The sequence below is a fragment of the Aulonocara sp. 'chitande type north' Nkhata Bay genome, linkage group LG18 (assembly GCF_057382095.1).
Source record: "Aulonocara sp. 'chitande type north' Nkhata Bay isolate Kocher_YH1m ecotype deep benthic linkage group LG18, A_spYH_male_GT1.1, whole genome shotgun sequence".
NCBI lineage: Eukaryota > Metazoa > Chordata > Actinopteri > Cichliformes > Cichlidae > Aulonocara > Aulonocara sp. 'chitande type north' Nkhata Bay.
In genome coordinates this window covers 38,928,522-38,949,602 of record NC_141361.1, presented here as the reverse complement: position 1 = coordinate 38,949,602, position 21,081 = coordinate 38,928,522, and the positions used below count along the sequence as shown (strand labels likewise).

The following is a 21,081-nucleotide window of genomic DNA, read 5'->3' as shown; positions in this document are numbered from 1 at the left end:
ACATCAGCCTCCTCTGATGACCTGTTTGCTGCTGCCTGCCACTGAAAGGCAATGGAGAGAGGGGAGACTTGGGCAGTGCATTTATTGCAGCATATAATGTGTTTTCTGGATACACTGTGCTTTTTCAGCGTTCAGAGGTTGATGGCTCCGTGTCAGAGCTGGCTATGAATTTCAGACAGATCAGGCCTTAACTTAACAAAAAAGTTATCAATCGTTCTTTTCATCTTTTCTCATTACCCACAGCTACATCCACTTCTGTCGGGCCTAGGCTGCTCACTAGGGCTGGGTATCAACACTGATTTCTATTATCCATTCAATTCCAATTCACAAGGTCCCGATTTAGCCTCAGACAGTCAGAAATATTCTAATTCTGATCATTTATCAGTACTGATACATGTGAGACTTCATCAGAGGTGTGAGCCTTTGTGTCAAAGTAACTGAGGATAAAACACAGAAAAACATGAGGGAGATTTTCCTGGCCTGGCTTTTTATAGCAGATAAACTTAAAAATATTCTGCAATATTGCAACATTTTTAATTAAAAAAAAATAATTCAGTATTGAACAGCAAAAATTAGGCTTTCTAGTTCGCGGCCATTTAAGTCAATAAAAAAAAAAGACAGCGGCTGACAGTGCTGTAAACCACGGTAGACCGGCGGGTAATAAGCGAATGAAAAATGTAAATGACGATGTTTTTCCAAATGTGAAGCGTAGTTTGGATCTTCTTTTGTTGCTGGTTCAGTGAATTTCGGTTGGAGAGAGATAAAACCTGCAGCTCAGAATCTCACGCAAAAAAGACGTAAACACAGCGCGGACCGGACGCATCAGAATCAGTGAGCTGTCGGCTTTCACCCGTGCCCTCGGGTGAGAAAGCCGAGAAAGAGAAAGCTGATTCTGATGTGGCGGCTCTGTGTTTACTTCTTTGTGCAGAATCCGTTTTCCTGCTCTCATTTGCTGTTTGTTGAAATAGTTTTGTGAGCTTTAACCTGAGATTCTGGCGTTTCTGGCAAAATACATTTATATTTGTTATGTTGTAACAAGGAATTGTCCACCAGGGGGCAACAGTTGTTGAAGAGTGGTGTCAGTGTGTGTGGCGCATGCCCCAGTTCAATATAACAAAGAAGTGACTGTGAGGTCAACATGGTCTCCGTGGTTCCTGAGTTCTAGGATATCACAATATTTAAAAGTTGATTCAGGATTTAATGAATCGATATCGCTTTATTCGAGCTACTGACCTCTCTCTATCTGCCTGCACTTTCAAACGTACAAACGAAGGACAACTACAGGACCACGGCCAATCAGAGGTCCCGCCCCTGACTATCTCTGATTGGTTTAGACCACGATAGGCGCATAATGTGTGTCAGTTGTTGACCACACGGAGATTTTCAGAGTTGCTGAGAATTTTATTTTATTTTATTTACTCGAAAAGTTGGTCACACCAGTGAGACCTAGGATTTTTTTTTAGTTGCACCACTGAATAATTTGGTCACATTTGCGACAACACACCTTCTACCCATTTGTACCTGAGACCTTGTAACACTAACGAGTCACATGACACCAGGGAGGGAAATGGCTAATTGGGCACAAATTGGACATTTTCACTTAGGGGTGTACTCACTTTTGTTGTCAGCAGTTTGTGGCTGTGTGTTGAGTTATTTTGAGGGGACAGCAAATTTACACTGTTATGTACACTGACTACTTTACATTGTATCAAAGTGCCATATCTTCAATGTTGTCCCATAAAAAGATATAACAAAGTATTTACAAAAATGTGAGGGGTGTACTCACGTTTGTGAGATACTGTAAATGAAAGTAATAAAAAGTAAAACTGAAAAACTGTCATGTCTGATAACCGGGCGTGTGACTAAAATATAAATTACCTTGCTCTAATCCTGCTGATGACTGAGTAATAGCCTCTCCAGCCAGAGATACCAGACTATGTTCTTCTATGTCGGAGGGCGGGGAGACAGCACCAAGATCAAGCTCATACCCATTAGGGTCAGATTCTACAGAATACTGTCCCTGGGAACGCCACCCTCGGATAGGCTCTGGCCCCAGCTCCTCTGACGAACTCTGAATGGGTTTAAATCCATGAGAATCATCTTCCATAGCAATGGTGTCCAGGTCCTCTCGACTGTAGCTAATCTCTATGTCACTGTCTTCATCTGGGAATTCTGACTCAAAGCACTGAGTTCCCGTTGAAGCTTTGTTTTCAACACAAGACAGACTGGTGTCTGCTTCGTCACCGGCATTTCCTGTGCTCTCACCAGTGGCAGTATTCGTCAACGGAAACAAAATATCTGCTGCGAAGGGGTCGCTGCCTTTGAAAGGGTCAGAACCAAAGCCATCTGAAAATCAGAATATTTAAAGAGTTTATACTTGTAAGTTTTGCTAAGAACAGTATTGAAGTTGAGTAACAAAACAACAAAATGAACAAGAGCCTCTTTATGTCAAGTGAAGTTCTGTTTAGATTAGTGGTCTATTATAACTCACCAGATGAGTCTGTTTTAAGGAATAGGTCTTCATTGAAGAGGTCATCTATAAATCATGTGTAAAAGAAATGAAATCACTGTACTTTATTAATACCACTGCAACAAAAAGTAAAGGTAACAAAAGCATATATGATTAGTTTGCCAAAGAAAAAAATCATCATTTATCCCACGATGTCACAGCCTAGCTCCCTCTGGTCCCTAGAGTTGAAGGAGTTTTGATGCCCAGCTTGGGTTGGTTTATTTTCTGAGCCCCTACTCTAGTCCTCTCCTACTCCAGAGTTTGAACCACATACACAGCCCCAGGATCAGAGCTGCCCGATGTCCTAGTGGGAAAAGTTCTACTTGTGCATGAATTAAGTTGTCCCTTCTGACAGAAAAAAAGCTGTAGTCTCCACCAACCCAGAGGCTGGATTTTAACAGTTCTGATTCCCAGTCCTCTGGCTGCCATAGTTCATGTCCAGTTCCAATTACCACCTTAAGGCCAAATCACTTAACCCTCAAACAATTCAATTACATCACTTTTGAGTGTAGCCGTAGGGCTTGAGTATGTTCATATTCTAACAGGAAGATTAGGTATTGCAATCATCAACCACTTCTTCAAATTGATGCCAAACTACCCAAGCAAACAAAGTCACACTCTTGAGTGATTTGCTTGGAAAGATGCACTGGCACAGCATTCATTCAGATTTAACTGTCTGGGGGCCAGGTTGATGTTCGAGAAATGCAACTTTTCTTAACTTTTCAGTACTGCAATGCAAAGTGAACGGATACCCACTCCAATTCAGCAATGCGTGTCACCTCTTTCAAAGTAAATTAGAGAAAAGAGTGCCAAAGTCTGAAATCCACGACAGCAATAGTAGCTCAGCCTCTGAATTTGTTACATACGGTCACACTGACAGCGGGCGAAGGGGTTGGCTTGGTAGAAGTCCAGCTGGCTGAGGGGGTTGGGGTTCATAGTGAACTCTTCCTGGTCTCTTTCGTTTTCCCCTTCGGCGTTGAGGTCCCCTTCCTCCAGGCCATCCTCTATGTCAGACCTATCCATCTGTGGACGCGTGACAACCAGAGGTCACAACACCATGGCTCTATCCAAAACTAAGGAAGATGCCTTTGACTAGTGACAGCTGGTGCTGCCAAGTTACACCGGTTAGAGGTCTTTAAATTAATTTAAACTGATTTCATATCAATAAAGTCAGCACTAATTACAATGTCAAGTTTTTGGATGGATTTTAGCCTAAAATGTTTTGCACATAATTCGTGCTATGCATGACACGACATGTTCTGTAAGAGCGAAGCTACCTTTGGTGAGCTGGTCCCACTGTCATCTTCTTCTCTGGTACCGACTAGATTATTGCAGAAAGGTGAACCACTGCCCCCCTGGAGGTGTTGGAGGCACAGAGAGAGAGATAGTTACTAAAATGTCACAGAAAAGAAAACGCAAGACACATATATATATATTCTCCATGATAAAAACCTGCGAAAACTGTAGCATAAATATGAAAGACATAGAATAATACACTGAAGAAAAAAGATCACAAACAGCTCCAGATCACACACTAATAGTCCACATGCATGAGCTTGATTCATTTTTGACTCCCCAGAGAAAACATGTGAATTCATATCTATATTTCCCTGCTAAATACAGATACTAGTTTTAAATTTGAATTTAAATTTAAATTCATTTTTGATAGATTTCTAAAATATTTGTGCTTTTTGTTTTGATTGTATAAATATCTTTTTATGGTCTAATAACTTTGTTAAGCAGTGTTTTTAAAATGTCTCATATTCAGTGCCTTGGCTCCTCCAGTCCAAATGTGGAAATGCCCGGGAGAAGATAATTCATGCCAAACAGCCACTGGATCGGATATAGTGTAAGTGCACAAATGGCAGTATGAATGTGTGCGTAAATGAGTGAAATGGGAAATGGACTGGTTCTTATATAGCACTTTTCTTCTCTTCACTCAAAGTGCTTTATAAAACTTGCCTCAATCACACAAGCACTTTTTTCTTTTCTTTTTAACATCCACACACATTTACATTCCGATGGATGTGTTAGTGATCAACTTCGGGTTAGTATCTTGAAAGGGGATATTTGGCATGACTGGAGCAGCCAGGGATTGAACCACCAATGTTCAAATTAATAGATGATCTGTTCTGCCTCCGGAGCTACAGTCACCCCAGAAAGAGCAGAAAAGTGCTGTATAAATTGATCATTATACAGCACTTGTCACAGTGCAATATAACACAGAAGAGTGTTTGTTATTGACTTTTTATTGAAATTCAGCAATCAATATACTGTGCACTTTCATTTTTATCAGTAGTTACAAAGTAAAAGCTTAAATGTCCTGTTTTGTTTTTTTTTACATGTATGACCCACAAAAAAACCAAACAAAAACCCCTAAAACAAAAACAGGAACATTAATGGACATGAAATTGTTATTACACCAAATCTGATTCGAGACTAGTACAATCCAAGGTCAATGTCCGGTCTGTGTAGTATCAGACAGTCCATCCATTTCTTCCAGCATCAAGCAAACAGGTTCCTCTTATAACTGGCGTCTGCTGTCATTCTCTCCATCCTGTAAATGTCTACTGTGATGTCCATCCACATGCTCAGAGTTGGGCTTTCTGTGAGAGCCAGTTTTTGTAATGGCTCTCTTGGCTGCCACCAACAAAATAATAAACAGATATTTGTCTCTCTTTGGCCATCCTTCAGGCATTAGTCCAAAAGATTTAACTTTACTCTCCAAAGGCAGATGACTTCCTAAAGTTGTATTGCATTGTGTATTTCCTGCCACTAGGTTTTAATACCATGACAATCCCAAAAGACATGACTATGATTTGCTTTAGTATTTCCCCAGTGAATTGCCCTCACAGCAAGATATTTGGTAAGGGGTAATAAAATATCTTGCTATACTTCCTGTGAGCCGCTACATTTCCATCGATATGTCCATAATGTTGTCCATTTTTCCTCCCTCCATTTCCCACTTTACGTTAATATATAGAGTTGAATGTATTTCCCTGTTTTTAAGCCCATTGTATACGCCAGAAATAATGCCTCTATATTTGTTTGTTTCTTCCCTCGCAAACATGTCCAGCAGCTGTTTACTTGATTCTTGATACTCTGATTCTTCCTTTTAGAGCTGCTTTTTTCATCCCATGGAATATCGGGCGCACGTCACCATTGTCATTAGTCTCCAAATAAAAGCGGCTCTGCTCTTTAATGTGGGGATCTTTCAGTATGCTCGAATTCAATTTTCTTGAAGAAATGGATATCGCTACCAGATGCTGCATACACATTTAGCAGCGTAATTGAATTCCCCTCAATGTTTTCCCTTATTGAAATAAATCACCCCTCCTTATCTCTTATCGCAAATGTTTTTTCAAAATGCTTGATAAAAGGATGGCAACTCCTCATCTTCATCCAGAATTATGAGATGATGAAAATACATTTGTAAAACCCATTCTTTTTCATTTCTCTTGTTCCTTGTAGTTTAGGTGGGTCTCCTCTGCATATTCCCTTCGCCAACTTAAAACCCAAGCTGCATAATCATGATCTAGGTCAGCGGTCCCCAACCCCCGGGCCTCGGACCGGTACCGGTCCGTGAGTCGTTTGGTACCGGGCCGCGAGAGTTGAGGCTCGGGTGTGAAATGTATGGTTTTCAGGGTTTTTATTGGTTTTCAGCGTTATTTTGTTATCGTTTTTATCGTTTACTCGGTTTTCCTGGGTCTTTTCATGTGTGTTACGAATAAATTTTCTTTTTTTCGGTACCAGTACTAGTTTTATTTTGTTGTATTTATCCGCGACACGTTAAAGGCCGGTCCATGGAAATATTGTCGGGCATAAACCGGTCTGTGGCGCAAAAAACGTTGGAGACCGCTGATCTAGGTTAATCCTGTTTCAAATCTGTCCAAATCCATGTTTCTGCCAGGCTGCTTTCAGTGTTGTTTCGTTCAATCTGAAGTTGGCCATCTTTACAACTATGGACCGTGGCGCCACATTTGGTGGTGGCTTTGGCACCAGAGTGCAGTGTGCTCTTTCCACCTGTAGCTCAGTGGAGTCAGGCAAATCCACTACTGATGGAGACTCCTCCTACAATCCTTCTTTAATGCCACATATTCTAATGTTTTCTCTTCTGGATCGTCCCTTTAGGATGATTTTTTTCATCATCTCTGTTACTGCTTCCTCATTAAGTTGTATTCGGGTTTCATGATTCTTTCTTCAGCCTCTTCCATTTTCTTGTTTGTTTTACTTATAGCCTCTCTGATTCCACTCAGCTACGCACAGTTGTCTTTTCTGAATTTATTTAGTTCTCTGATTGTTCTCCACTAGCCTCTGCTTGCTTGCCATTATCTTCCATGATGCTGTTAGCAGGTGAGATCTGGTCGTCTGTGTCTCCCTCGTGTAGCTTGTGTTGCACAGATTTCTTTCTATTTTTTCCTCTTTTTTTCCTCTTTTTTGGCATTTTGAAGGCCTCACTCTTATTTCTTATTTTCACAAAAGAAATTTTGGTAAATCAAGTTGCCGTGTGCTATTTTTTTTTGGAGCCATGGGCACATATTTGACATTAGAAAAATCACACGGCACACCACCAAACAAAAATGTCACAAAAAGCATGTTGATAATTTTTGCCCGCGCACCAGGTATAGCAGAATTGGTTTCTCCAGGGCCCAGGCCAGACTGACTACTTTTTCTTTTCAAATATTTATCTATTGCTATTACGCCCTGTGTCGTCTCACAGCATGACTATTATGTAATTTCTTCTTCGCCTTCTTCTGTTTTACTGGCAGTTGGCAACCCATTTTATTAGAGGAGGTAGTTTTACTGCCCTCTAGTGGAGGAGAGTGTAATTGTGCCGCGGCACAGTGGTTGGGAAACACTGGTCCCACAGTTTTTATTATTATTATTATTATTATTATTTCATTTTGCTGTAACAAAGACAAAAGACGACATTCTGTACAGTCTTTTGACAGATTTTTATCTTGACAAATGCAATATTTATGAATATGTGTAAAACTTTCATGTTTCAGATCATGAAACAAATTAAAATCTTAGACATGGATAAGTAAATAGAAAATGCAGCTTTTATATGATGCTATTATTTTTCAAACCACATGCCTCAAACCACAACTGCTCTGAAGCTGCTGTTAATCAACTATGTGCAATATCTCAGTCTCTACAATATTTTGGTCTCAGTGGAATTAACATCCCATATAACATGTATATAGTTCACTCACATATATGTACACATATATATTGCATTTTTTTCCCTTGCTGTATATTGTTTTCTCTTCTTTACTTTTGCAACTTTGTGGTCCAGCTACCCAGTTTCGCTGTGCAAGAAACTGCACAATGACAATAAAAAGCTCTAAGGCTCTTTCTCTCTCTCTAAGTCTCAAAGCTGAGAAAAGTTTATGTGGGACCTGCCTCTCCCAGTGTTTTTCACACCCGTAGATGCTTGAAATCACTGAGTGTCACTGACTCTCTTTGGTCTCTGGTTATTACACCACTGCAAATGGCTCCCTGCAAAGATTTAGGGAGCGGCAGGTAAAATATGTCGTATTTAAACTTTCAGGATCTGCTGTTCTTTTTGCTGGTGAAGTGTGTCATGTTATCATGCCTAAGAATCTCTCTAAGTTCCACAGAATAAAAGACTGTAGATCCTTGAGGGTATGGAAAGAGATAAAAAAAATAATTATTTATTTGAAGTGTATCAAACAACTGTCCAGGACTGGACTAATAAGCCCTAGAGCAGATGATCTGAAACAGCTGACAGATGGTGTCCAGAGAGAAACATAGGTCACAGTTGTATAATGTGTATTAGAGGCAGCCATGTAAATCTGTAAAAACAGTAGCTTCTGTGACCAGAGGTGTATTTCCCATACAAGAATATTCAATTCATTATAGTTTTGTTGGACTAACGACATCGATTTGTCAAAGAAGACTAAATATTTATTTTCCAAATACATGAAAAAAGCTATCCATGCCATGGGATTTCTTTCCGCAGTGTCCAGTTTGTCTGCTAGTAGTTCCTTTAAGGAACACTGGAGAAATCTGCTTTCAGAACATAGTGAATAAATGTGGAGATGATAGTTTCTAAACCTTCTGTTCTTAACAGCGACTAAGGCCTGTTCTCACACTTCTAGGAATCGTCAGTATTGTTTTAGATCACACTTGAAAATTGTCATTCATATTCAGTAAGGGGTACTCGCCATCATCATTGCCATTTACCATTATGAGGTCAGCATAGGCAGGCAGTGATTGGCTCCTTCCCCATGGCCTCAGAGACGGCAGATTATCTTCAGTGGTGTCTGCAAGAGATGTTGATTCATCCAGATGGCTTTCTGGAGTGACTGCACCTCCTGACAGAGAGTACAGGGTGTGCTCCTCCTGCAAGAAACACACACAGGAGTGGGGTGAACATGAAAAGCTGGTATTGTTAAACTTAAGAAACCAGATACATGTTTTCCTCTTTTTACAACACATATTTTATTTGAGATAATTAAATGCAAAATGTTTTTGTGTTTCTCTGAAATCAGAAAAACAAACTATATTCCTACCAAAAAACGGGAATAGTTATTTACTTCATTCACTTTCTTAGTGCAGTCATGGACAGATGGTCCATTTTTCAAAGCTTTAGGGGATAAGTGATATTAATAAAATAGAAATCATTGATATGAACACTTTATGGACAGATGCACTCAAACATCCTTGTAGTGATCGTTGTACCTGCAGGATCTCTTCATAAGACTGTCTGATCGAGTCTTGTAGAGGACTGTTCCGCTCTCCAGCCTCTTCCACTTTCCTCTTGGCCTGTTTCACCTCTTCTCTTAGCTTCCTCAGCCTCCATCTGGCTCTGGAAAGCTCCCTCTCATACTCCTCCACTTGGCTCTCCTTCTGTGCCTCCTCTGCCTGCAGAGATAGGATCTGGAAAGACAGGACTCAGTCAGTCCAGTGGGCTACAACAACAAATGTATTAGCTCATCTTGAATTTAAGAGCAGTGAAATGTCTTTCTGATGAGACTGATAAGAGCAACACAAGGTTAGAAGAGTAACACATGAATTATACATCTGTGTCAGATTGCATCGCAACTTACACATAACTGTAGCCCAATTTTAACTACGCTGCAACCTTCAATGTAACCTGACTTGCACCTCCCAAGGAATGTAACTCCATGTCATGTTACTGTCTACCATGATGACTTGAATGGTGCGGAAGGTTGCCGTGTAGGGATAAAAGGAATTTCTGTTCACTATATAAACTATGATGTAGATTTCCTGCAGAAGTTCAAATCATGCTTAAGTGGCACGAAAAAGAAACACCTGGAGGAACGTTTAGCAGTAACTAATTATTTAAATAAGCATTAATTAAGAAGCAGCAAGTGTAACGGTATGACTGCACAGCTTTGGAACGGGAGTCGCAAGTTTGATTTCCGCCTGGAGTGACTGTATCCAATAAGAGTCCTAGGCTAGACCCCCATGCTAACCAAGCCTACCGCAGACATGAGCGAAGGAGATAAATATGAAGCCATACTTGCTCGGACATCGCCCGGATTAACAAGGTCCGCATCAGGTGTTAAGAAACCAGGGCACCCAGATGAGAAGTGGGCTACAGGAACAGGAAGGCATCGGTGGGCAAGAGACAAAAATAGTGCACTGTTGGAATGCTCTACACAAGTAACCCCAGTGGAAGGGGTTACACGAATATGATTAAGATTCTTATGGAATCTTCAGTACCCAGCATCCACATTGATGGCAAAACAACTAGTAGCTCAGTGTTCCAACATTCGGAAGAAGGGACCGCTCTCATGGCTAGAAGTTGAAGAGGTACAACACACATGCTATAGAAAAGGGGAGCCAGGACGACAGGTCAGGGGGGAGATACCATTACCCCCACCTGAGATTGGGTACCAAGCCCATGTGCGATAGAAGAAGGATTGTTGAGTGAAAGACAGATTCATGGCGAAGCTTGAAACCTGGATCCTCCATAGCTGGTTACCGAAACTAACAAGCTGATCTACACCACGGCAGCAATGAACAGTGAGAATCTTGGCTACAAGTTGAACAGCCACAAGGAGCAGTACCCTCCATGGAGAAGTAGACTACAGGCCAAGGTCAAGGTAGGCGTCTAGTCTAGTTAGACAGTTCTGTGAGTCCGAGCAATAGGCAGGCAGGGTGAACAACACCCTGTTGACCATCCGAGAAACCTTTTTGCAACGAGTTGCTCCTGCAACCCTGTCCCTGGCTAGTGCACCCACATTCTTAGCTTCCGCTTCTCTGCGCTCCCCTCTCCTGAACCATTTACAGGGGAGGTGGGCCAGTGCAGAGGCTTCTTCTTCATTCTGCTCTGCTATTCCAGCACTCTTCCAGGGCCTTTCCCAATGTTAATTCAAGGGAATAAATAATTGTTGGTTCCTTTCAGGACCCTGACTTGTAATGGGTCAGATCTTACCTCCTGGTGACATTCTTTAGAAATACTTACTTATGCACAGTTCCTGTAAGATTTTAAGGTTTTATTCCACCATCCTTTGTGCACAGATGAAGCAGCCCATCAGTTGCTCGGCCTTTGACAGTACCCGGTCTGTAGCCGAGTTCTCCATTAATTTTCATGTTAAGGGCACAGAGACAGGGGGGTAAGAAAACGCTTTGTGCTCCCCTTTAAAAGGATGAGCTCGCTGCACGGGATGAACCCAGGTGTTTTGAAAGCCTAGCAGATTTTGCAATCAGGATTGACAATCGGTTGCATGAAAGAGAGAGAAGAGGGTTAGAGGTTACAAGACCGGGTGGGCACTTCTCCATTCGTTTTGCTCCTCGGACCTTTCTGACTAGCTCCATGAGTGTCTGACAGCACAGATAAAACAGCTGCTAGTCGATGAGAGACACCCAGAATGGCTAACTGAAGGCTGAAGAGACCTGATCTTCAAGGACCCCAGTCTTCCTTGTTGGCATTTGCTTTGCCTCCCCCTGAGCCAATGCAACTGGGATGCACAAGGTTGACATCAGAGAAATGCTGGAGGAGGTTCGACGAGCAGTTGTGTATGTATTGTGGTTTGTTGGGCCATTTTCTGGCCTCTTGACGTGTCTGGCCAAAAGACAGTGCCTACCAGTAACTGTGGGCCGTGACAGGGATACTAAGTGGGCAGTGCCTCTCCAGATGCCGAGGGTCCCCGTATGCAACTCCCTACCACCCTGTGTGGCAAGACCAGGACCTATTCATTACAAGTGCTTTTGAAGGCAGGTGCCAAGCAGAGTCTGATTGACAGAGATTTGGTGCAACAACTTGTGAGGTTCTGGTAGCTGTAAATGCTCTCAATGGTCAGTCACTTCCCTCCGTCACTCACCAAACCAAACCAGCTGAACTTATTCGTTAACAAGTATCTACTACCTTGGTCCATTTCTCATTACTCCTGACAGTCCAGGTTCCTCAACACCTGACCTGGTGAAGTCCAAGCTGTTATGGCTTCAGTTAACAGCCATAACAGTTATGGCTTCAGTTAAATATATCGCAAATATTCCGAGATAGGCTTGGTTAGCATGGGTGCCTAGCCTGCTGACCCTTACTGGATACACACCTTCACGTTGAACCCCCAACATAAAGTTCCTAAGGGGACAACTGTGCTATCGTAAGAATAGCAACACCAAGGCTGGAAGACAGAGCAATACTGGAAGAGCATATGGGAGAAGGACACAACCCAAAACAGCAATGCTCATTGGCTAGTAGATCTAAGAACAGACCACAGCAAAGGTCGCCAGTATGAAGAATTGGACAGAACCAGGCCCTGACATGGTTCACGCCTACTGGCTGAAGAAGCTGACTGCACTCCACGAGCGTCTGGCAGCGGAGATGAACCAGCTGCTAGTCAATGAGAGACACCCAGAATGGCTAACTGAAGGCCGGACAGTTCTGATCCTCAAGAGCCCCCAGATGGTATCGGTGATGTCCAATTACCGGCCAATAACCTCCTCAGTACCACATGTAAGCTCCTGTCAGGCATCATAGTGGCTAAGATGAACAGTCACATGGGTCAATACATGAGTGGGGCACAGAAAGGAATTGGCAAGAATACCAGTGGCGCAAAACACCAGCTAGGTTGGTGGACTAGGCTGACCAACCTGTGCACTGCCGAATTGATTACAAGAAGGCCCATGACTTGATGCCCCACACCTGGATCCTGTAATACTTAGAACTGTACAAGATCAACATGACCCTAAGGGCCTTCATCAGGAACTTAATGGGGATGTGGCAGACAATGCTAGAGTTCAACTTCAAGCCCACAGCACAAGCCATCATCAAGTGGATCTACCAAGGAGATGCTCTGTCCTCACTACTGTTCTGAACCCATCAGTGAGATCATTGATAAGACTGGCTATGGATACTGACTATGGAATGGAGCAATTGTCAGCCACCTCCTGTACATGGATAACAGCAAGCTAATGCCAAGAGTGACCGAGACATCGATTCACTGATCCAAACCACCAGGATATACAACAATCACATCGGAATGTTGTTCGGGCTGGAAAAGTGTAGTCGGATGATAACAAAGAGAGGGAAGGTAGTCAGAACTGAGGGGATTGAACTACCAGAAAGCAACAATGCAGACATAGAGGACAGTTACAAGTACCTGAAGAGGCCGTTAGGTAAGAACGGAGGTTAGAAGCCTATCATCAAGATCAGGAAGCTCCTGACCATGCGTGGAGAGTTTCACCCCAAGTCCAGCACCCTTAGGCTGTATGGTAAGTGGAAGGAAGGAGGTCAGAGACTGGTGAGTGTCAGCACCACAGTCCAGGATTAGACAACGAACTATATTAGGAAGATGGCTCAAACTGACTGCCTGGTCAGTGACAACTTGAGCCAACAGAAACCCAAGAAAGAGGAGGAACCATCATGGAAGGACAGGCCCCTGCATGGTATGTACCACCGGCAGAGAGTGGAAGTGGCTGATATCCAAAAGTCCTACCAGTGGCTGGACAAAGCTGGACTGAAAGACAGCACAGAGGCACTAATCATGGCAGCACAGGAACAAGCTCTCAGCACAAGATCCATAGAGGCTAGGGTCTATCACACTAGGTAAGACTCCAGGTGCAGGCTGTCTTGGATGCCCCTGAGACAATCCAGCACAGCAGGGTCCAGATGCTAGCAGGCAGGGCATAAAGGGAACGCCATAACCAAGCGGCTGGCATAGCATAGCATAGCATAGCATAGCATAGCATAGCATAGCATAGCATAGCATAGCATAGCATAGCATCTTTATTTATAAAGCACTTTAACATAAAACCACAGTTCACAAAGTGCTGTAAATGCAAATAGCATAAGCGTCAAACTCAAGGCCCACGGGCCACATCTGGCCCGGCGGACATTTATCATTTTATATAGACTTATTATTATTGTTATGCATGGCCTGCCGATATGAGGCACTAATAACACACAAACTACAGATCCCTTGCTGAATGCTAGGCTAGCTGGGAACATTCCCGAAGCTAGCGAATTGCGAAGCTAGCCCCTTACAATGGCGAAGAGAAAAGTTGATTCTGAAAACAGAGCCTTTAAGCACCGGTGGGAGACTGAATATATGTTTACAAACATTGCCGGTAAACCTGTGTGTCTTATTAGTGGAGCTAATGTGGCTGTAATTAAGGAATCTAATTTAAGACGGCACTACGAGACAAAACATCAGGATAAGCTGAAAAACCTAAATGCAGAAACTACAGAAAGTAGAAGAGCTAAAGAAGAATCTGACATTTCAGCAGATGTTTTTCACCAGAGCAAAATCACAAAGTGAAGCTGTTGTGAAAGCAAGTTTTATTGTAGCAGAGGAGATAGCCAAATCAGCCCGGCCATTTACCGAGGGAGAGTTTCTGAAGAGCTGCGTGATGGTGTGCGACGTCTTGTGTCCAGACAAAACGCAGATTTTGGCAAATGTGAGCCTGAGCAGAAACGTATGTCAAAGTGTAACCGACATGAAACTGCCCTGGGACAAACTTGTTGGATTTGTAACAGATGGAGCGCTGGTGTTGTGTGGTGAAAAAAGTGGACTAGTCAGCAGGATGCGAGTAAAGATGCAGGAGAACTGTACCGGTGAGTTAACAGCATATCACGGCATCATACACCAGGAAACGCTGTGTGGTAAAGTCCCAAAAATGGAGCATGTAATGATCACCGTAACGCAAACCGCAAATTTTATCCGAACTAAAAGTTTAAATCACTGTCAAATTCAGTCTTTTATGTGGGAAATAAATTCAGAGTTTACCGACATTCCTTATCATACAGAGGTCTGCTGGCTGAGTTGGGGAAAAATTCTCAATAGAGTTTTTGAGCTCAGCAAGGACATGGACATGGCATGTATGATGCGGTGAAGGCATTTCAAGTGAAGCTGTCACAAATGCACCAGTGCAACCTGCCTCACTTTCCCTGTTGCCAAGTAATGTTGAACCAAGTCAGCGCAACAATGTTCCCAAATGTGCACTTTGCTGATAAACTGAGCGCACTGAGTTTGCGGCGCTTTGGTGACTTTGAAGCACAAAATGAGAATTTCGAGCTGCTTCACAGCCCATTTACAGTCTACGTAGAAACTGCACCTGTGCAGATTCAGATGGAGCTGCATTCTAATGGGACACTATAAATATCTTTTAAGAAGACTCTTAAACTCAGAAAGAGAAGAGGCCTGTCTAACGTGCAAGGGCAGATCATTCCACAACTTTGGAGCAGCTACAGCAAAAGCGCGATCACCTTTAAATTTATACTTAGTTTTCAGTACCTTAAGGAGCTGCTGATTGGCGGACCTAAGGGAACGGGCAGGTGTATATAGTTGTAGTAGCTCCGAGAGGTGGGGTGGGGTGGGGTGGGGTGGGGGGGCAGGCCATTAAGAGATTTAAAAACAAATGAGAGAATTTTAAAAACAATCCTAAAATGTACAGGTAGCCAGTGGAGTGAAACTAAAATGGGGGGTAATGTGCTCAGACTTGCTTGTTCCAGTTAAAAGACGTGCTGTAGCATTTTGCACAACCTGCAGACGCCTAATGGATGCATCACTAACCCCACAATAAAGTGTGTTACGATAATCCAACCTACATGTAACAAAGGCATGGATTACTGTCTCAAAAAGCTGTTTTGATAAGATGGGCTTTATTTTGGCTAATTGCCTCAAATGAAAAAAGCTAGATCTTACAACAGCTCTGACCTGGCTTTCAGGTTTAAGATCTGCCTCCATTTTAACTCCCAGATTAGTGATGACTGCTTTAGCATACTGTGCCAGCAAACCAAGATTTATAGCAGTGGTCTCAGAAGCACCACCAAAAACCATCGCTTCTGTTTTCTGCTCATTAAAATGTAAAAAGTTCAAAGTCATCCAGGCCCTTATTTCATCAAGGCATCTGAGTAGAGGGTCTACTGAGAAGCCATTTATCTTTTTAAGTGGGAAATAAATCTGGGAGTCATCAGCATAACCATGTTTCCTGAAAATAGAGCCAAGGGGTCGGAGATATAGGAAGAAAAACAAGCGTGCCTAAAACTGAACCCTGTGGGACCCCACATTGAAGAGAAGCAGCAGAGGATACAAACTCACCAAGCTACTCACTCATACAGAAACATCTGTGCTGAATATGGCCTTGAAGTCCCAAGGTCAAAATGGGAGACGCCCCCAAGGGTGGTGGAGAATGACCGAGCTAAGATCCTGTGGGACTTCCAGATACAGACGGACAAAGCGGTGGTGGCTAACCAACCGGACACCGTAGTGATAGATGTAGCGGTTCCAAATGACAGCAACATCAGGAAGAAGGAACACGAGGAGCTAGAGAAGTACCAAGGGCTCAAAGAAGAGCTCGAGAAGATGTGGAGGGTGAAGGTAACAGTGGTCCCAGTGGTAATGGGAGCACTAGGTGGAGCAAGTCCCAAGCTAGGCGAGTGGCTCCAGCAGATCCCCAGAACAACATTCGAGATCTCTGTCCAGAAGAGCGCAGTCCTTGGAACAGCTAAGACACTGTGCAGGACCCTCAAGCTCCCAGGCCTCTGGTAGAGGACCGAGCTTGAAGGATAAACCGCCCGCAGGGGCGAGAAGGGAATTTTTTATATGTATATATAAAAATATATAAAAAGAGGTGGAAATCAACAGACACCCCATGTTACGATATTATAACAATAGTACTGCAATAACATATATTGCATATATTGCTGTAGATTATGTCTCAGACAGGCAGAGTTTCAGACCCAAAGTGCATACATGCAGGCAGGACTGAACTTAGTTTTATTGTTGGATCTACTGAGAAATAAAAAACCAGGGAGGCTAACTGACAAAAACAAAACAGACATAGCAGTACAGCGATTTACCACACAGACAGGGCACACATCAAGAGAGAGATCACAATGATTGACAGAGTAAAACACAAATAATATATACAAAAGGGGAAATCACAGCAAAGAGGAGAGACCTGGGGAACACAGCAGGTCATAATCTAACAGACGAGAAGGGGGAAGCAAAACTGAACACACTGAACATGGGACAAGAGACTGTCAAAATAAAACAAGAAACACACCAAGATGCAGACTAAGACATGGGGCTTGACACAGGGGCCATGATGAAGGAACACACACAGGAACAAGAGAGACTCGGCAAACATGAATACAAAATAACTCAAAATATTAGAGGAGCAGAACTCAACCCTAAAACATACTAATAAAGCAAAGCGTCATAAACCTAAAGGAAAACTCAAAAAGCTGTGTCACAAACCCCGAACCATGACACATTCTGGAATCTTGAAAAACTTTGGCTTATTCAAAGTCATCTTCTCTGGCCATGGTTCTGAACACTTACACTGTGCGCTCAACAGTTTCACCCACCTCTCAAAACTCCACAGTTAACATCAACGTCCCTCAAACTGACCGTAGTTTTCAAGGAGATGAGATACCCACTCATGCAGCTGCGCATCACGTGAATGCTGAAAAAATACAGAGCACAGGCTGCCAGAGCAGCAGTACTGTGCATCATTACCTGCTGACTTTCTTCATAGCAGAGCTGTCTGGTTCCCTTTATTTGCTGTATCAGTTTCTCTTTGTGTTTCTCTAATTTAACTAGTGTCTCCTCCAGCTCTTTGCGGTCTGACCTCTGCTCCTGAAGTTCCAAGTTTTCCACTGCCACTGCGCTCTCCAGCTCCTACATCACACACAAAGACACAGTTAAAATCTGCAGAACGATATAAATGCTGGGATGATGAAACATTCACACACACAAAGTGCAGGTGAAAAAACAAAATTACGAAAATACACCAGCCCAAGTTACTGTACAGAGCTTTTCCCTTTGCTTGGTTGGTTTTTGTTCTGGCACCAGAAATGGCACTTCCCCTTTTTTAAAGTTCATAGAGAAGTCACCAAAATCTGAACATTTCAAGGACCAGGACATTTGGCAATCCAGACTTGCGCTGAACACGTGTGTGTTTACAGCTTCATGTTTGTGAGACTAGTCCTACAGCATCATGACATCACATGAGAGCATCATGGGAAATGCAGTGATGGAAGGGTCCCAAACTGGAAACCTTACAGCCACACACATGCATAAAAATGATATAGGTACTGTCCAAATGATCTCACAAATAACAGAAAACGTGATTTCGACAAAAAACACAGACACACACAGACACACAGATTCAAACACACACACCAGTGCTAGGTGCTGTGGTCTTCTTACTCTGATCTCGGCCGTCTTGGCAAGGATTCTCTCATCAGTCTCCATGATGTCGGCGTCCCTGGGAGATGACCAGCAAAGTAGACAGGAATGTTTAAGGAGGGATGAGAGAGAGCATTCGTTCTTCCAGTCTGCTTTTCCTTCATCATGCCCTCCTTCCCACGATCCCTCTATTTTTTCCTGCTGCACTGCTGGCTCCTCCATTGCTGCCCCTCTCTAGCTGTCGCTACACTGCAGAGGAGGCGGAGCTCCCTCTGTTAACGTGTCAGCGTCTGCACGCACGTGTGTGTGTGTGCTGGAAAATGCACACAGGCAGACTGCACCAGCGTGGAAGATGAGTCAGACCAGAGAAGGGTAGAGCCGACTTATGCATCAATGGAAGAACGCCCGCTCCTGTACAAGTCTCCATCCTTCATGTTTTCCTCCTCCTCAGTTTCCTGCCATAGCACTGTTTCCTTCATATCCTTCTCTATACTCTCCCCCTCTCCATCACCACTGGCCTCTGCAGTATGATCAGTTCCTACACAACACACAGTGTGTGTGTGTGTGTGTGTGTGTGTGTGTGTGAGAGAGAGAGAGAGACATCCATAAAAATCTAGGATTTTTATGGCAAAGCAGCAGCAGTCTGCACAGCCAATCAATATCAATCAATATTCATTCTGCCCTACTTCATTAGCCAGCCGCACTGGTGTTTTCATCAAATAGTTTTCAAGAGCACAAATACAACCATGCAAGCAAAAGCAATGATCTTGGGTGAAGGGGTACTCTGAGAATAGGTGCATTGCCATTTTGTAGGTACTACTCAGATCATCAGCTACCTCTCATGTAATTCTGTGTAGTTACTCCTGAACAGCTAAAGTTTCAATAGGATGATGGCTTTATCTCCCACATAGTTTGTGCACTTAATCAAAATAGAGCTAGAACGAAGCACTGCAATGTGCTACCAAAGTCAAAATGCAAAATTGTTCAGGTATGTACAGTTTGGATGCTGCTCCTCTACAAGCAGTTACAGGTAGAGTAAAACAGTTCATCAGCCAATAAAATGTCCCCCTATTTGGAGTAAATAACTTTACTTTGTGTGGTTAGCATGTTCTGGGATTAGGTTAACCTGGAACTCCTTTTCTCTCAGGTCAAGCTAAGATTTAGTAACTGATTTGTGCTTTTTTGATTACTCTGAATCACCCGTGTTGCCGTCTGACCAGAATGAAAATAGCAGCCATTTCTGCAGAAAACAGCACATGCAGAGAAATAATGAGGTGATAACAGAAAGGAGATAGGACCAGATCAGAGACACAGATGGAGGAGGGGAGATAAAGCCACAGGACAGTACTCTCACTGTTACCATCAGAGGCTTGCAGATGGTTCAGGCAGAAACCGAGAAGTGCACGGGAAAAAGCAGAGGTGCTTTTATTAACAACAGATAGTGTTGTTGTAATAGTTCAGCATCTTTAAAAAGAAGAAAAATGTAGCAATGGGTTTTGGTCATTCCTTATAAAACCTGTTACAAATTACAGTTAAAGAATCTTAACCATGCTTAATTGGACTCATTTCTCAAAGATCGTGCAACTAAAAGGCATCTGTAATTTGATACTGTAAAGTCCCATTTTTGGGGATCAAAACAGTTCTCAGTGTGGCTTTTCATTGAACAGCCACTACCATTGCTCTAAACTTTGTCCAGCACTTGAAGTGCTTCCTGATTTGATTCCTTTTCTTATATATTGCAATATCTGGGGCTTGTTTGTGTTCCTTATTTTCCCCCTCAGTCTCTGACTGACCTACCTCCTGCCAGGTTTTAAACTGAGAGGAAAGATATATGCTCATAAACAGACTTTTGGGAGACTTGATGCTAAATTCAAATTAATATTAAAAAAGAGAAAAAAAACCCTTAGTTTAACTGAGGCTCCTGTTTGTTCAATTTCCCAAAAGAGTGAATTCCTTTCAGACTGGTGAACTACACATCCGAAGTGGCCGGCTGTTCATGAAGTTGCAAATTGCAGCATGCTACAGTCTGTCCAAGGTATCTTCCGTGCTCTGCTCAACATCTGCATTTTTAATGTGCTGTAAAATGGACTAATCTTGTTTAAAGTGATCGAGAAATGTAACTTTGTTTCCCTAAAGCTTATATATATCTCAAACCGGGAACTGTTTTGTACTTTTTGTTCTTTGTATGATCAACTTTTTTTTGTCAGTTTGGCTTCATGGAGCCTATTAAACAAATTGTGGAAAATCAAAAAACAAAAAACAACAGATAGTGCCATCCTGGAACATTTGCTCCCTTCATGTCAGCTACTCAGCTGCACCCACACTACATGCTTAGGAATCCTGTGTCATGCTACTTATGTTTCCAACAACAACTATGTCATTTGACATCCTTGACACAGCATTCATAAGCATGTAGTGTGGTAGTGTTGTCCTGTATTTGCAGTGGTTATAGAGGACAAATCATTTTTTCTAGCTTTGCTACTCTAAGTAGTCGCGCATCCTCACGGTGACACCCCAGGAAGTGAAAGGAAGCTTCTAACGTTGTTTCCTTCCACTTAAAACACTTTGTTTTGAAACATGATTTAATTTCATTTTCATTGCTCACCCCTGCTGCCAACCCAACCACAACCTGATGTCATTAACGCCACAGGACATAATTTCTTGTATTGTCCTTTTAGTTCGAGTAGTGTAAAAAAACAATGTTCCTTTCCTTCACATTCTCCTAATTCCTGAAATTATAGCCAAGGCTGTCTCAGCAGCTGCCTTTAACTAGCTAGGCTACAGTCCCTGCAGCTTACTCACTTTGACTGATGTTTTTAGTTCTTATGAGTCTTCCATGATGTTTTCTCCATAAATAATTAAACCCTTTGTGGTACAAGCCTGATCAAATGTAATGTAAGAGATGTAAGTCACTGTAAGTTATAGTTTGCTTGTCAA

The 21,081-nt window shown here is 42.6% G+C and overlaps 1 protein-coding gene across 3 annotated transcripts in view; it reads right to left on the bottom strand.

The window, feature by feature from the left end:
* Positions 1 to 18,572, bottom strand: part of LOC147309156 (uncharacterized) — a 28,475-nt gene extending 9,903 nt beyond the window's left edge. Inside the window, exons 1-8 of one of the 3 annotated variants that reach the window (XM_086273507.1) lie at positions 18,139 to 18,572; positions 17,473 to 17,634; positions 9,218 to 9,415; positions 8,720 to 8,878; positions 3,787 to 3,864; positions 3,376 to 3,532; positions 2,492 to 2,536; positions 1,879 to 2,346 (exon numbers count right to left, since the gene is read on the bottom strand). In XM_086273507.1, the coding sequence (XP_086129633.1) occupies positions 1,879 to 2,346; positions 2,492 to 2,536; positions 3,376 to 3,532; positions 3,787 to 3,864; positions 8,720 to 8,878; positions 9,218 to 9,415; positions 17,473 to 17,634; positions 18,139 to 18,366 (1,495 nt within the window). In that variant the 5' untranslated portion in view covers positions 18,367 to 18,572. The remainder of the gene's footprint in view (positions 1 to 1,878; positions 2,347 to 2,491; positions 2,537 to 3,375; positions 3,533 to 3,786; positions 3,865 to 8,719; positions 8,879 to 9,217; positions 9,416 to 17,472; positions 17,635 to 18,138) is intronic. The other 2 variants (XM_086273508.1, XM_086273509.1) reach the window with 2 other exon arrangements.
* Between the last annotated feature and the right edge of the window lie 2,509 nt (positions 18,573 to 21,081).